A 14,734-nucleotide genomic window follows, 5' to 3' on the forward strand; every position below is an offset into this window, starting at 1 on the left:
TATGCGAACATAGTCAGGGAAATTTACCAGATGGAACAAATAACATACTCCTTAAGACTTTGAAAATAAATATTGAGTGAAAGATGGAGCCTGCCGTTATCATATGAACACAATGAAGTGGTCTGAATTCCACCTGGATCACCGTCTGACCAACGTCATGCTCCTCACTGCATACACTGATGTCACCACACCACTCCCCTTCCTGAGCCTCGGTTTCCCTCTTTTGTTTATGTTTTCGTATGTTTGTTTTTTTGTTGTTGTTTTACATTTGATTCCTGTGTTGAATCTTTCTTGTATTCCAAGTATCAATATTTAAGCTGGAGAGAAATTTTGTATTCTGTTCTCTTTAATTATATTTTGTTGAATTGTGAGTGTGTATGTCTATATATATACACATACATATCTATATACATATACAGGCTCCTTCCTGATTTCTTATTTTTTTTGCATGTTTGTCACTTAAATGTTTCAGATCATCAAACAAATTTAAATATTATTCAAAGATAACACAAGTAAACACAAAATGCAGTTTTTAAATGAAGGTTTTTATTATTAAGGGAGAAAAACAATCCAAACCCACATGGCCCTGTGTGAAAAAGTGTTTCCCCCTAAACCTAATAACTGGTTGGTCCACCCTCAGCAGCAACAACTGCAATCAAGCGTTTGTGATAACTTGCAATGAGTCTTTTCCAGCTGTGGAGGAATGTTGGCCGACTCATCTTTACAGAGTTGTTGTTGTAATTCAGACACATTGGAGGGTTTTCCAGCACCAACCTCCTTTTTAAGGTCATGCCACAGCATCTCAATAGGATTCAGGTCAGGACTTTGACGAGGCCACTCCAAAGTCTTCATTTTGTTTTTCTTCATCCATTCAGAGGTGGACTTGCTGGTGTGTTTTGGATCATCGTCCTGCTGCAGAACCCAAGTTGGCTTCAGCTTGAGGTCACGAACAGACGGCCGGACGTTCTCCTTCAGGATGTTTTGGTAGACGGTAGAATTCATGGTTCCATTTATCACAGCAAGTCTTCCAGGTCCTGAAGCAGTAAAACAGCCCCAGACCATCACACCACCACCACCATGTTTTACTGTTGGTATGAGGTTCTTCTTCTGAAATGCGGTGTTACTTTTACACCAGATGTAACGGGACACACACCTTCCAAAAAGTTCAACTTTGGTCTCGTCAGTCCACAGAGTATTTTCCCAAAAGTCTCGGGGATCATCAAGATGTTTTCTGGCAAAAATGAGATGAGCTTTCATGTTGTTTTTGCTCAGCGGTGGTTTTGGTCTTGGAACTCTGCCATGCAGCCATTTCTGCCGAGTCTCTTTCTTCTGGTGGAGTCATGAACACTGACCTTAACTGAGGCAAGTGAGGCCTGCAGTTCTTTGGATGTTGTCGTGGGGTCTTTTGTGACCTCTCGGATGAGTCGTCTCTGCTCTCTCGGGGTAATTTTGGTTGGCCGGCCGCTCCTGGGAAGGTTCACCACTGTTCCATGTTTTCTCCATTTGTGGATAATGGTTCTCACTGTGGTTCTCTGGAGTCCCAAAGCTTTAGAAATGGCTTTAGAACCTTTTCCAGACTGATAGATCTCAATTACTTTCTTTCTCATTTGTTCCTGAATTTCTTTGGATCTCGGCATGATGTTTATCTTCTGAGGATCTTCTGGTCTACTTCACTTTGTCAGGCAGGTCCTATTGAAGTGATTTCTTGATTGAGAACAGGTGTGGCAGTAATCAGGCCTGGGTGTGGCTCGAGAAATTGAACTCAGGTGTGATAAACCACAGTTAAGTTGTTTTAACAGGAGGGGGCAAACACTTTTTCACACAGGGCCATGTGGGTTTGGATTGTTTTTCTCCCTTAATAATAAAAACCTTCATTTAAAAACTGCATTTTGTGTTTACTTGTGTTATCTTTGACTCATATTTAAATTTGTTTGATGATCTGAAACATTTAAGTGTGACAGACATGCAAAAAAATTGGAAATCAGGAAGGGGGCAAACACTTTTTCACACCACTATATATATGTATATATGTATACATAAATATATATATATATATATATATATAGTGGTGTGAAAATATATATACATAAATAAATATATATATGTATATATATGTGTGTGTCACAGAGTGGAGCCCTGGAGGGACAGGTGAAATGAAGCTAGCGCTACTCCAGCCTACGACTCATTATGTTAGAGTAAAAGCCAATAAGATGAATGGATCAGTGGACAGGCGTGAAGCTCCAATGGCTGCAGCTCAGGTCTCAATATATCTGTGTTTTAAGAACACTCAATCTGAAAGTGCACCCCCAACAAGCTGATGAGAATGGGCTTTGGTCCATGGTGGAAGGACCGGTATCAGTATGGTGAGCTGCACATGTAAACCAGGTGTGGAGAATGTTGCAGCGGCCGGGTCGTTCAGCTGGTGTCGGTGTGCAGGTCACCTGTCTCCCTCTAGCTTGGGTAGGTCGGAGCAGGACGATGTCTCCTCCAACCAGGCCAGCGTTGGTCTCCGGGACCCCGTCAGCGCCTGCTGGCCCTGCTCACCGCTGCACACGATCAGCTGCCTCAGGATGGCCGGGTCGTACGGGTTGATGTCGAACTTCAGGTGCACCTGCTCGGCACACAATCACACACTTTTTGATGGACACCTTTGAAACGGGACACGGATCCCAGCTCGATGCTCTCACGGCTCAGCGCTCTGACCTTCATCATTTTGGAGACATCCCAGATGACGATCTTGCCCCTCCTGGTGGCGGCGGCCAGGAACTGCGGGCAGCTGCCGAAGCCGTAGCAGGAGATCTTGTCTGAACTGTCGGGGCTGTTGGGGAACTGGGCGGGGCTGGTCGCTAGAGTGACGGACAGCGGGACGTTCTGCGTGTGCTCGCCCTTCACAAACGGACAGTTGGGAGAATGCCGCTCGTGCTCGGACCTGGAGACCAGCGGAGAAACGTTGGGACTCCAGATACGTGAGGAAGGACATCATTAAAGCAGCTGAATCAGCACTCACCAGGGCTCATCGGTCGGCTCCCAACACACCAGACACACGCTGCAGGTGAAACACATCGCTCGGTCGTCCCCTGTGGAGGCGGGCTGGAGACAGGCAGGCAGGCAGACAGACAGATGCTGGTCAACAGGGCTTTGAAGCACTAACAGTGATTTTCCCTCCAGTCCAACATTTGTTCAGAACCCCAAGTGTGAACAGTAGTTAGGGATGAATATCCAAATCGATTCCAATACCAATACTTAGCAATTCTCTAATCAATACAAAAATAAAAGGCATAACAAAAAAAGATTCAACGATTACTTTGTCAAAAATTCTGGCAAAAATACTAAGTTAGATTTCTTATTGATTTAATACTCTAATGACACTCTTCTTACAGGAGAAACATCATGTACTGTATGAAGTTAAAATGGTGTGAACAGCTTTGACAGTCAGATGAGCTCATCCTCTCTGGATCATCTGGTCTGGACCTGAGACAGGTGTAGAGACAGAACCCACCTGATGGTAGAACCCTGCCTGGGCCATGGGATCAGGCTGAGCCCACCTGTAGCCGGCATGTGGCCACGATGTGAACGTCTCCCTCCTGTTGGCCTCACTGTACATCAGAGACCTGCAGAGAGAGAACAACACCTTCAGAGACATCAGTGGGCTCCTCCCAGGTGGGACCACGTACCTGTACCTGCTCCATAGAGCACCGTGGAGACATCTTCATATAGCACAGGTCCCTCACCTGTCCACAGAGCGCCCAGGACCCACCCCCAGCTCCGGCCTGGCGCTAGACAAGAGGTAGGAGAGCCGGTCCATGATGGAGGAGGCCACAGACAAGGCAGCTACGTTCTGGTTAATCTTCTTCAGCTCGTTGACGATGGCACCGGCCACCAGCTTCAGCACATGGTGGGGGAGGTGGAAGGTCACGGTCGCCCACTGAGACACAGGACACAACAAACAGGGACACATCACCGTCTGGGGAGGAGAGGGCTCAGTTTAACAGGCAAGGAGGTGGACTGCAGTCAGTCAGTCAGTCAGACAGACAGAGACACACACACAGACACACACACACACACACACACACAGACACACACACACACACACACACACACACACACACACACACACACACACACACACACACACACACACACACACAGTGGCCCAGGGCAATTTCACTGGAAACGGGTAAAACCATAGCGAAGGCTGCCCCTGGGTCTCAGTGAGTAGAAACACGTCAGAGGTGACAGCAGTCTGAATGCTGCATGAAGTTGTTTCCTGGAACCACGTGGAGCCAGACGACAGACCAGCCCGTTGTTCAGCTCTAAGGTTGGACATTTTCACGGTTTGAACTGAAGGGTTTTATCTGGGTCTTATATCCAGTCCCGTAGAAACCAGAACACAGAAGACCATCTGGAGAGACACCACGTACATACAACGATGTATAAGAAGCCTGAGTCTGATGAAGTTTGAGTTAACAACAACTCACAACTCTTCTGGTTCATTTTCAACCCTGAGAAGAATGAAACCTTTTCTGAAACCCACATGGAGCCAGGAGAGGCTGAACCCAGCGGCCATGCTGCCAGGGAAGCAGCTGCTGACTGAGATGACTGACAGGAGGGCAGAAGTCATGTTCCATGGGTCCAGTGGGTCCAGTGGTCCAGCAGCTCATCTTCAGGCAACAATAGTGTGCTATGTTGTTTTTGGATTTTCTTTTTGGGCTTAGCTGAAGTCCAGCTTCAGCTTGTTTGTTTGTTTGTCTGTCCGTCACTCCGCAATTTTTTTTTTTTTTTCAGCACTAGCTGATAAGAGTCATCATCATCATGTTCAGCCATTGTCAATCCACTGCAGGACGAAGGCCTCAGCATGGAGTTTCCACAACTTCCTGTCCCTTGCGAAATTATACCAGTTGGCAGTGCCCCAGTAGTGTTGGATTTCATCTCTCCTGTAATCACTTCCTGTGATAATAATCATGCTGCACATCACAGAAATATTTTACTTCTAATGTTTCTTTATATATTTATTGAACTTCGAGAACCATCAGGGGGCTAAAAGCTCCAAAAAGCTCCTAAAAACTGCTAAAAGCTCCTAAAAGCTGCGTATGTTCACAGAACAGAGCGTCTGTGACTGGAATATAGAAACAAGGACTACATCAGCTGTCAAAATAAGAGCTTTAGATGCTGTTTAATTCATGTTCATTCAACACATAGACCTGCTGGATGAAACAAACAAAGAGACGTCTCTGACAACTGGACGTGTGGAGAAAACTCATTTAACATCCAGTAATATGGAATCACTTCCTTTGATCACAAACATTTAATCACATCATTTTAATGTGAAGAACACATTTCCCACAAACCCCGTCACTTCCTGTTTCTCCTCTTGTTCCTGTTTCTACGGTGAAGAGAGTTTTATTTGATGATGAAAACAGCAGCAGAGACTTTCTGGTTGGAAATGAGAAGTTATTATTGGTAATAAAATTAGTTCTCAGTTGATGACATTTTTGGCAGAAAAATCGCAGGGATTTAAAAAAAAAAAAAAAAAAAAGGCTCCTGCAAATATTGTGGCATTTGCTTGAATTTGCGTTAATTATTGCAGTCGCAAGATTTCCTGGAGGAACTGCGTAATCATCCCTGTTGTGTTGTTTCTGTACGCACCATTAGAATCCCGTAAAGAGGGTCAGATACTGGATACTGAACTCCTGAATGGTCCTGGATTGTGAACCATTTCTTTTGGTTTCCCTCACATCGTCCTCTCCACATCATCAAACACCGGTCGGGACTCTCAGCTGTCACCGACGGCCAAATTCAAATCTCTAATAAATCACGATGCACAGCACAAACAGCCGACGTGTCTCCACACAGGCTGGACGAGGAAGTGAAGCGCTCCCACTCACCTTGGCCACCTTGTGATTGGCTGCTGTCTCGTGTGAGGTATTCTTCAGGCCTTCTTTGAGCTGGGTGATGAAGAGTTCAAAGCCCTCTGTGTTGGACACGTCAATCTTTTCCTGACAGGCAGACAGCATCTGCTGGGCCTGAACACACACATACACATTTATAGATGAGTTTTTAATGTGCAAATATTCACAGAGCTGTGTCATAAAGCTGAGATGATTCCCTGGGTTGTCCTGGTTATTATAACATTAGGAACCTGTGCAGGCAGCTCACTATGTTGCAGCAACCATTACCTGGATGTTCATATGGTGCTGATGGCAGGATGACTGATGCTCAGCCTATCAGCACGATCACAGGTTACTGGCAGCAACTTAGTTATCCCATTTATTCACAGTTCACTGAGTTTGGACTCATGAAGTAAGCAAAAAGTTCTGATAACAACGTTTTCCATTCTGTCAGCTGGAGCTGCTCCACCAGCCCTGAAGGAGCACTCTCTGAGGTGGGTTCCATCTGATGAACATGAGGCCGCCCAGGTGGGGTCAGTGTGTCTGTGGGAGTTAAAGGTACATCCACACAGGACCCGTCCGGCTGCATTGTTTCACCCCTACAGTCAATTTAAAACAGTTTTCATTCTCGTCCAGAGCACTTTTTTTAAATTTGATAAACTAAATAACCAATCAATGAATGGAGAAAATAAACAGCAGTTTAATCCATGATGAAAATAATCATTCCTTCCAGTTGGATACAAATTAGCTCTGCTTTTTATGTTCATGCACTTTATTTGTGTTTTTACACATACTGCCATTAAAAGGTGTAATATGTAAGAATTAAATCCCATTTCTTTGTACATTAGGGGGCAGTAGTGAGTCAGCCTGGCCTTGGTGTTACACTGACATCTGTCCCCCTTTAGATTCTGTGACTGACAGTGTTGGTGAGGAGTGAGGAGAAGAATGAGGGAACAGATTTCAGTGTAACACCAGCTCTCAGAGTTTCTGCAGTTTGGTAGAATTGACATGTTCCTGTCCTGCTGTTAGTTGGTGCTCGTTTTGTTTGGGACCATTGAAGCCTGTAGTTTATGTGACATCCTGACTGGAGCAAGAAAACAGCCAAACCATGTCATGACTGCTTTTACACTACGTGATGTGTTTCTTTGACTGTTCAGCGGCCTGCAGAGGCTTCACTCCTTCACTGTCTCTCCAGCGCTTTCCAGGCCTTCAGGGGAGGTCACAAAATCTGTTTCTAATATCTGGAGCCTGAACTTCAACAGGTCTGCACATGCAGCAACACAGTCACACATCAGTCACACATGACAGATGTTTGCTCTCAGCAGCCCTGAGACGGGAACAGACGAACGGCCTCTTGGCTTCTGTATTCAGGTGAATTTTTCAGGTGAAGCACTGAAAGTGTTTGAGGAATCAGCGGCAGAATAAGAGCTGCAGAGCGTGGTCACAGTCCTGAGCTTCAAACAGGACAGTAAAAACATGTACTCAAATTTAATATAGCTCATTTTAGACATATCAGGAATTCCCTAACAGTTGAGGCCTCAAATACACATTTGAATGCAATGATTTTTTTTCTTGTTTTTCTTTTTGCACATATCATGCTGGTGCCAAGCGGACCGGACCGTCTTAAAACCCATCAGAACCACACGAACAGGCCCTGAGGGTCCTGGATAGGAACCGCCACTTTATCATCACTGCGAAATACTGACTAAATATAAAATATGAAATTTTGATAACTCCATTTTATATTCAAATGTCCAGTTAGTGCATAAAACTCGTAATAATGCTGCTCCTCCTCCTGTGAGGAGCTTCGTTCTGCTGCTACTGGAGACTGAAGCGCTGCTTTTCCTTTTAAAGACATTCATTAATGGAAGAAACTACCCGTTAACTTAAAAACTTCTCCCGCCAAGTTAAAAAAAACTGATTTTAAACGACCAGACTTGTCAGCACTGATTTTAAATTTGACAACCTGTCTTTACAAATGTTGTATGCATGTAATATTCTGATGTTCTTTGTTAAGTGTTAGTCGATATGTAGTAGAAGGTTGTATTATTGTTTTTTCATACTTTACTAGGGACCACAGATGGAAATAAGCTAGTCGCTAAATCAGGTGCAGAGATTCTCCTCTGTGAGATTCATGCTGCCTACTGGAAATAAACTGAAACTGAAAGGAGTCCTGCAGTGGTCATATTGACATCTGATACGGTGGTCAGTGGTACTGGAGCTCCTCAGGGAACTGTTCTGTCTCCTTCCTGTTCACCTTATACACAACTGACTTCCAGAACAACTCAGAGTCAAGACATCTGCAGAAGTTCTCTGATGACTCTGCAGTGGACGGATGTATAAGGGATGGACGGGAAGAGGAGTCAGTGGACGGTGTATAAGGGATGGACGGGAGGAGGAGTCAGTGGTCGGTGTATAAGGGATGGACGGGAGGAGGAGTCAGTGGACGGTGTATAAGGGATGGACGGGAGGAGGAGTCAGTGGTCGGTGTATAAGGGATGGACGGGAGGAGGAGTCAGTGGACGGTGTATAAGGGATGGACGGGAGGAGGAGTCAGTGGTCGGTGTATAAGGGATGGACGGGAGGAGGAGTCAGTGGACGGTGTATAAGGGATGGACGGGAGGAGGAGTCAGTGGTCGGTGTATAAGGGATGGACGGGAGGAGGAGTCAGTGGTCGGTGTATAAGGGATGGACGGGAGGAGGAGTCAGTGGACGGTGTATAAGGGATGGACGGGAGGAGGAGTCAGTGGACGGTGTATAAGGGATGGACGGGAGGAGGAGTCAGTGGTCGGTGTATAAGGGATGGACGGGAGGAGGAGTCAGTGGTCGGTGTATAAGGGATGGACGGGAGGAGGAGTCAGTGGACGGTGTATAAGGGATGGACGGGAGGAGGAGTCAGTGGTCGGTGTATAAGGGATGGACGGGAGGAGGAGTCAGTGGACGGTGTATAAGGGATGGACGGGAGGAGGAGTCAGTGGTCGGTGTATAAGGGATGGACGGGAGGAGGAGTCAGTGGTCGGTGTATAAGGGATGGACGGGAGGAGGAGTCAGTGGACGGTGTATAAGGGATGGACGGGAGGAGGAGTCAGTGGACGGTGTATAAGGGATGGACGGGAGGAGGAGTCAGTGGTCGGTGTATAAGGGATGGACGGGAGGAGGAGTCAGTGGTCGGTGTATAAGGGATGGACGGGAGGAGGAGTCAGTGGACGGTGTATAAGGGATGGACGGGAGGAGGAGTCAGTGGACGGTGTATAAGTGATGGACGGGAGGAGGAGTCAGTGGTCGGTGTATAAGGGATGGACGGGAGGAGGAGTCAGTGGACGGTGTATAAGGGATGGACAGGAGGAGGAGTCAGTGGTCGGATGTATAAGGGATGGACGGGAGGAGGAGTCAGTGGTCGGTGTATAAGGGATGGACGGGAGGAGGAGTCAGTGGACGGTGTATAAGGGATGGACGGGAGGAGGAGTCAGTGGACGGTGTATAAGTGATGGACGGGAGGAGGAGTCAGTGGTCGGATGTATAAGGGATGGACGGGAGGAGGAGTCAGTGGTCGGTGTATAAGGGATGGACGGGAGGAGGAGTACAGGGCAGTAGTGGAGGACTTTGTGGAGTGGGCTGGTAGAAATCACCTCCTCCTGAACGTTGCCAAGACCAGAGAGATGGAGGTCGACTTCAGGAGGAAGACGACGGCTCCACAACCGCTGAGAGTTCTGGGGGAGGAGGTGGACATGGTGGAGGAGTACAAGTACCTGGTGTCTCCATGACAACAGACTGAACTGGAAGACCAACATCAACGCTGTCTACAAGAAGGGGATGAGTCAACTCTTTTTCTTGAGGAAACTTCGATCCTTCAATGTGTGCAGCAAGATGTTGGAGATGTTCTACCATCTGTTGTGGCCAGTGAACTGTACTTCTAGTAGTCTGTTGGGGGGAGAGGTGGAGGGGGAGGGGGAGCAGCATTGGAGCTGGTGACACCAACAGACTTAACAAACTGGTTAAGAAGGCCGGCTCCATCATTGGCTGCAAACTGGACAGTCTGGAAAAGGTGGTGGAGAGGAGGACGCTGAACAAACTATTATCCATATTGGATAATCCTGACCACCCTCTCCACCTGCTGCAGGGACAGAGGAGGACGTTCTCCAAAAGACTCCTCCAGCTCCGCTGTCACAAGGACAGATACAGGAGATCATTCCCGATACAGGAGATCATTCCAGATACAGGAGATCATTCCTGATACAGGAGATCATTCCAGATACAGGAGATCATTCCTGATACAGGAGATCATTCCAGATACAGGAGATCATTCCTGTCCACTGCAATAAGACTGTACAATAACTCACCTCTGGCAAAATCCATCACACAACAATAACACCGTTGTCTATTTTCTTGTTTGTTTAAATGTATAAAAAAATAAAAAAAATAAAAAAAAAACTCTATCTATCTATCTATCTATCTATCTATCTATCTATCTATCTATCTATCTATCTATAATATATTATCTATCATCTATCTATCTATCTATCTATCTATCTATCTATCTATCTATCTATCTATCTATCTATCTATCTATCTATCTATCTATAATATATTATCTATCATCTATCTATCTATCTATCTATCTATAATATATTATCTATCATCTATCTATCTATCTATCTATCTATCTATCTATCTATCTATCTATCTATCTATCTATCTATCTATCTATCTATCTATCTATCTATCTATCTATCTATCTATCTGTCTGTCTATCTATCTATTATATATCATCTATCTATCTATCTATCTATCTATCTATCTATCTATCTATATCTATCTATCTATCTATCTATCTATCTATCTATCTATCTATCTATCTATCTATCTATCTATCTATCTATCTATCTATCTATCTATTGGAGTTGATGAGCGTGAGGAAATGTGAGGGAACATTTACACAACAAGTGATGTCAGATATCAGGTCCAACACCTGTCTCACCTCTGTGACCGGCAGCTCCAGCTGAACCATGTCCTCCGGCTTGGCCACCGGCGGCTGCAGGGCCGTGTCCAGGAGCAGGATGCCGTTCAGGTCCTTCCTGCATCCCACCGCGTAGTCGTCCACAAAAAGAACCTTGTCCACTGCGGGGAAGTACTGACAGGTGATACGACCGCCGGGTTTAGCTGGGGAGGAACAGAAGACATGACAGCGTGAGGACTTTTGAAAGACAGGAGGTCATCAGTCTGTCCTCGTCGTCTTCAGCAGAGGGTCGTCATGAGATAGTAGTAGAGCTGTAGCAGCACCGCTGATGAGAGGTGCTCCACCAGGAGCAGCAGGAGGACCGGGGAGGAGGTACAATCCTCCTGAACAGCAAGCAGGTCTGCACATGAACACATGAACACACCAACACACACACACTCAAAACACACACCAACACACACACACACACACTCAAACACACATAAACACACACACACACAAACACACATTAACACAGACACACACACACACGAACAAATACACACATACACACACACACACACACACACGAACACACCAACACACACACAAACACACACATGAACATAAACACACACATGAATACACACACGCATGAACACACCAACACACACATGAACACACACGAAAACACCAACACACACACACACACACATGAACACAAACACACCAACACACACACACGAACACGCATGAACACACCAACACGCACACAAATACACACACACCAACACACACACATGAACACCACCACGTTCACCACCGTTAACGTTCACCACGTTCACCGCCGTTAACATTCACCACGTTCACCGCCGTTAACGTTCACCACGTTCACCACCGTTCATCACGTTCACCACATTCACCACCGTTCGCCACGTTCAACACCGTTCGCCACGCCACGTTCACCACGTTCAACACCGTTCGCCACGCCACATTCACCACCGTTCATCACGTTCACCACCGTTCATCACCGTTCACCACCGTTCATCACCTTCACCACCGTTCATCACGTTCACCACCGTTCATCACGTTCACCACCGTCCATCACCACCGTTCACCACCGTTCACCACCGTTCACCACGTTCACCACCGTTCACCACCGTTCACCACGTTCACCACCGTTCATCACGTTCACCACCGTTCACCACCGTTCACCACCGTTCACCACCGTTCATCCCATTCGCCACCGTTCATCCCGTTCACCACCGCTCACCACCGTTCATCACGTTCACCACCGTTCATCACGTTCACCACCCTTCATCACATTCACCACCGTTCACCGCCGTTCATCACCGTTCACCGCCGTTCACCACCGTTCACCACCGTTCAACACCGCTCACCACCGTTCATCACGTTCACCACCGTTCACCACCGTTCATCATCGTTCATCACGTTCACCACCGTTCACCACCGTTCATCACATTCACCACCGTTCACCACCGTTCATCACTGACAGGAGGAGGACAGGAGGGTGACAGGAGAAGGGCAGGAGGAGGACAGTGGGGACAGAAGGAGGACAGAAGGGTGACAGGAGGGTGACAGAAGAAGGACAGGAGGAGGACAGTGGGGACAGGAGGACAGGAGGGGGACAGGAGGAGGACAGTGGGGACAGAAGGAGGACAGGAGAGTGACAGGAGGTTGACAGGAGGGTGACAGGAGGGGGACAGGAGAGGGACAGAAGAAGGACAGTGGGGACAGAAGGAGGACAGGAGGGGGACAGGAGGAGGACAGGAGGGGGACAGGAGGAGGACAGGAGGGTGACAGGAGGTTGACAGGAGGGGGACAAAGGTGGTGATGTTGTAAACCTGACTGTTCAACACTGTGCAAACAGTATTTATTCATTTTTAAAGTATAAATCCATAATACACTATATTATTATTATTATTATTACCATCATTATAACATTCAGAATGACTTTGGGAAGAAATGCTTTTAAAAATCATCTGTAGAAGCTGTTCAACTGTTTTACTAACAATGAAAAGAGAAGACATTTAACCCATTGATGTGTTGAACCTCCAACATAAACCACCTCCATGGAGCGACCTCCTCTCCACGGGACATTTATCTCCTGAGCCTCGATCTCATCTCCAACCATCAGACCTCCTGGAGACGGAAGGACAGAAGGACACCGGACCAGGTGCGTTCATGCACCTCTCTGATGATGTGATGCGTTCAGGGACAGACAACCATCACACCGGGTGACTCCTCTAACCAGCTGAAACACTGGATGTCCCGTCAGGCTGCAGGACGTACCGAGGTGTCGGAGGGAAGACTTTACCGGGTTAACTGACAGACATCAATCCCTCCAGATGAGTGACAGGGCGCCCGGTGCGCTGCTCGAGAGCCGCTCGGTTAGCTCGGTGGCTACCAGCAGCGTGCCCTCGGGTTCCCGGTGGTTGTAACGACGCTCCTGCAGCTGTCTACCGCGGACTTACACCGACACGCATCGTGACTGGCCCCCTGAAGAAGAGACGCGCACCGGGACGGTTGCTAACTAGCGCCGTGCTACCTCCGCTGTCTGGCCGTTAGCTCGGCGGTCGGTGTGTCCGAGCTCAGCCGGTGGTAAACGTGACAAACACGGACATCCAGCCCCGGAGGTTCCACCAGCCCCGGAGGTTCCACCACGAACACATCCGCGTCTGCTTTTAAACACCCACAACCAGCTAACCCAACCGGCTGGACTAAAAAACCCATAAGGCCCGAAAATAACCGCTAGGATCCGCTAACGTCAGCGAGCAGCCGGGTCGTGCTCGCTGCCCGCCGGGTGTCGAACCGAACCGGCGGTGTCCGGGCTCGACGGAGGCTCCGCGACTCACCGTGCAGCGCCGAAGCCTGGAGGATGGCCCCCGAGGTGCCGTCAATCACTTTGATACTGCCGCGGCTGGTGACGGCCAAGATAGCGTTGAGGGCCGGGTGGTAGGAAAGGCTTCGCAGGCCCTCCTCGTCGCAACGCAGACACCCGTCTCTCAGCACAATCCAGTCCGAGGAGGTGGACGAGCCGGAGCCCGGCGAGGCCGCGGCCGCCATCTTTCCTTCTTTCCCCTTCCCTTCCCTTCTGGGTTGGTTCGGATCCGATGATACACGTAATACTGCTAAATGTACGAGAGTACGTCAGAAGTATCTCTCCTCTGCCACTGCTGACTCCTTCTGCGGCTTCTTCTCCTCCACCCGTTACCGCAGCAGTGGCGATTCACCATCCGCGCTGAGGAGCTCCGGGCTGCGCTGCTGTCACTTACACCATAGGTCGACGGAGCTAGCGTAGCTGGCCGCCACCTCTCGCGAGAGCAACGCGCGCAAACGGGGACAGCGGGTGGTCAAAATAATGGGAACACCAAAATAATGGGAACACCAAAATAATGGGAACACCAAAATAATGGCTCCGCAACAAATCGGCTGCCGCGGCGGTTCCGGATGTTGTGGTGGTGTGAGCAGCAGCTCTCATACAAACTGATCTCAGCGGGAGCTCAGTGTTACTGGACGGTGTTTCTGCCTCATGTCCGACTGCAACTCAGAACATTTATTTTATTGATTTGTGTCTCTTATATTTATTATTATTATTATTATTTCTTATTTTGATCCTAAAGCTAACATAAAAGATGACACTGGGCAGTCAGATTAGCAGATAATAAAATGATTTAACAAACAATCATCAAACTGAGCGCTTCAGCGGGAAAAGATATTCAAAGAAAGAATAAATTAGATTAATAAATAACCAAAATAAACATAAGATAAGTAGCCTAAAATATGAGTAGAATAGAAAATAACTGTGCAATCCATGATAATGTAAAATGTAAAGTTGAAAAAAGAGTGAGTGTCACAGATGTATTGTGGTGAGTTTTGTTGTAACTCG

At 47.4% G+C, this 14,734-nt stretch overlaps 1 protein-coding gene across 9 annotated transcripts in view; it reads right to left on the reverse strand.

Moving 5' to 3' along the window:
- Positions 1-14,124, reverse strand: part of birc6 (baculoviral IAP repeat containing 6) — a 94,729-nt gene extending 80,605 nt beyond the window's left edge. For all 9 annotated transcript variants that reach the window (XM_069722454.1, XM_069722448.1, XM_069722447.1 and 6 more), the window contains exons 1-8: positions 13,701-14,124; positions 10,867-11,048; positions 5,886-6,023; positions 3,732-3,925; positions 3,500-3,611; positions 3,008-3,090; positions 2,704-2,929; positions 2,442-2,611 (exon numbers count right to left, since the gene is read on the reverse strand). In XM_069722454.1, coding sequence (XP_069578555.1) covers positions 2,442-2,611; positions 2,704-2,929; positions 3,008-3,090; positions 3,500-3,611; positions 3,732-3,925; positions 5,886-6,023; positions 10,867-11,048; positions 13,701-13,911 — 1,316 coding nt within the window. In that variant the 5' untranslated portion in view covers positions 13,912-14,124. The remainder of the gene's footprint in view (positions 1-2,441; positions 2,612-2,703; positions 2,930-3,007; positions 3,091-3,499; positions 3,612-3,731; positions 3,926-5,885; positions 6,024-10,866; positions 11,049-13,700) is intronic.
- Between the last annotated feature and the right edge of the window lie 610 nt (positions 14,125-14,734).

Source organism: Brachyistius frenatus, unplaced genomic scaffold (assembly GCF_029030835.1).
Source record: "Brachyistius frenatus isolate BFR_SWC_R1_liver_20210118 unplaced genomic scaffold, ASM2903083v1 Contig_292, whole genome shotgun sequence".
Classification (NCBI taxonomy): Eukaryota; Metazoa; Chordata; class Actinopteri; family Embiotocidae; genus Brachyistius; species Brachyistius frenatus.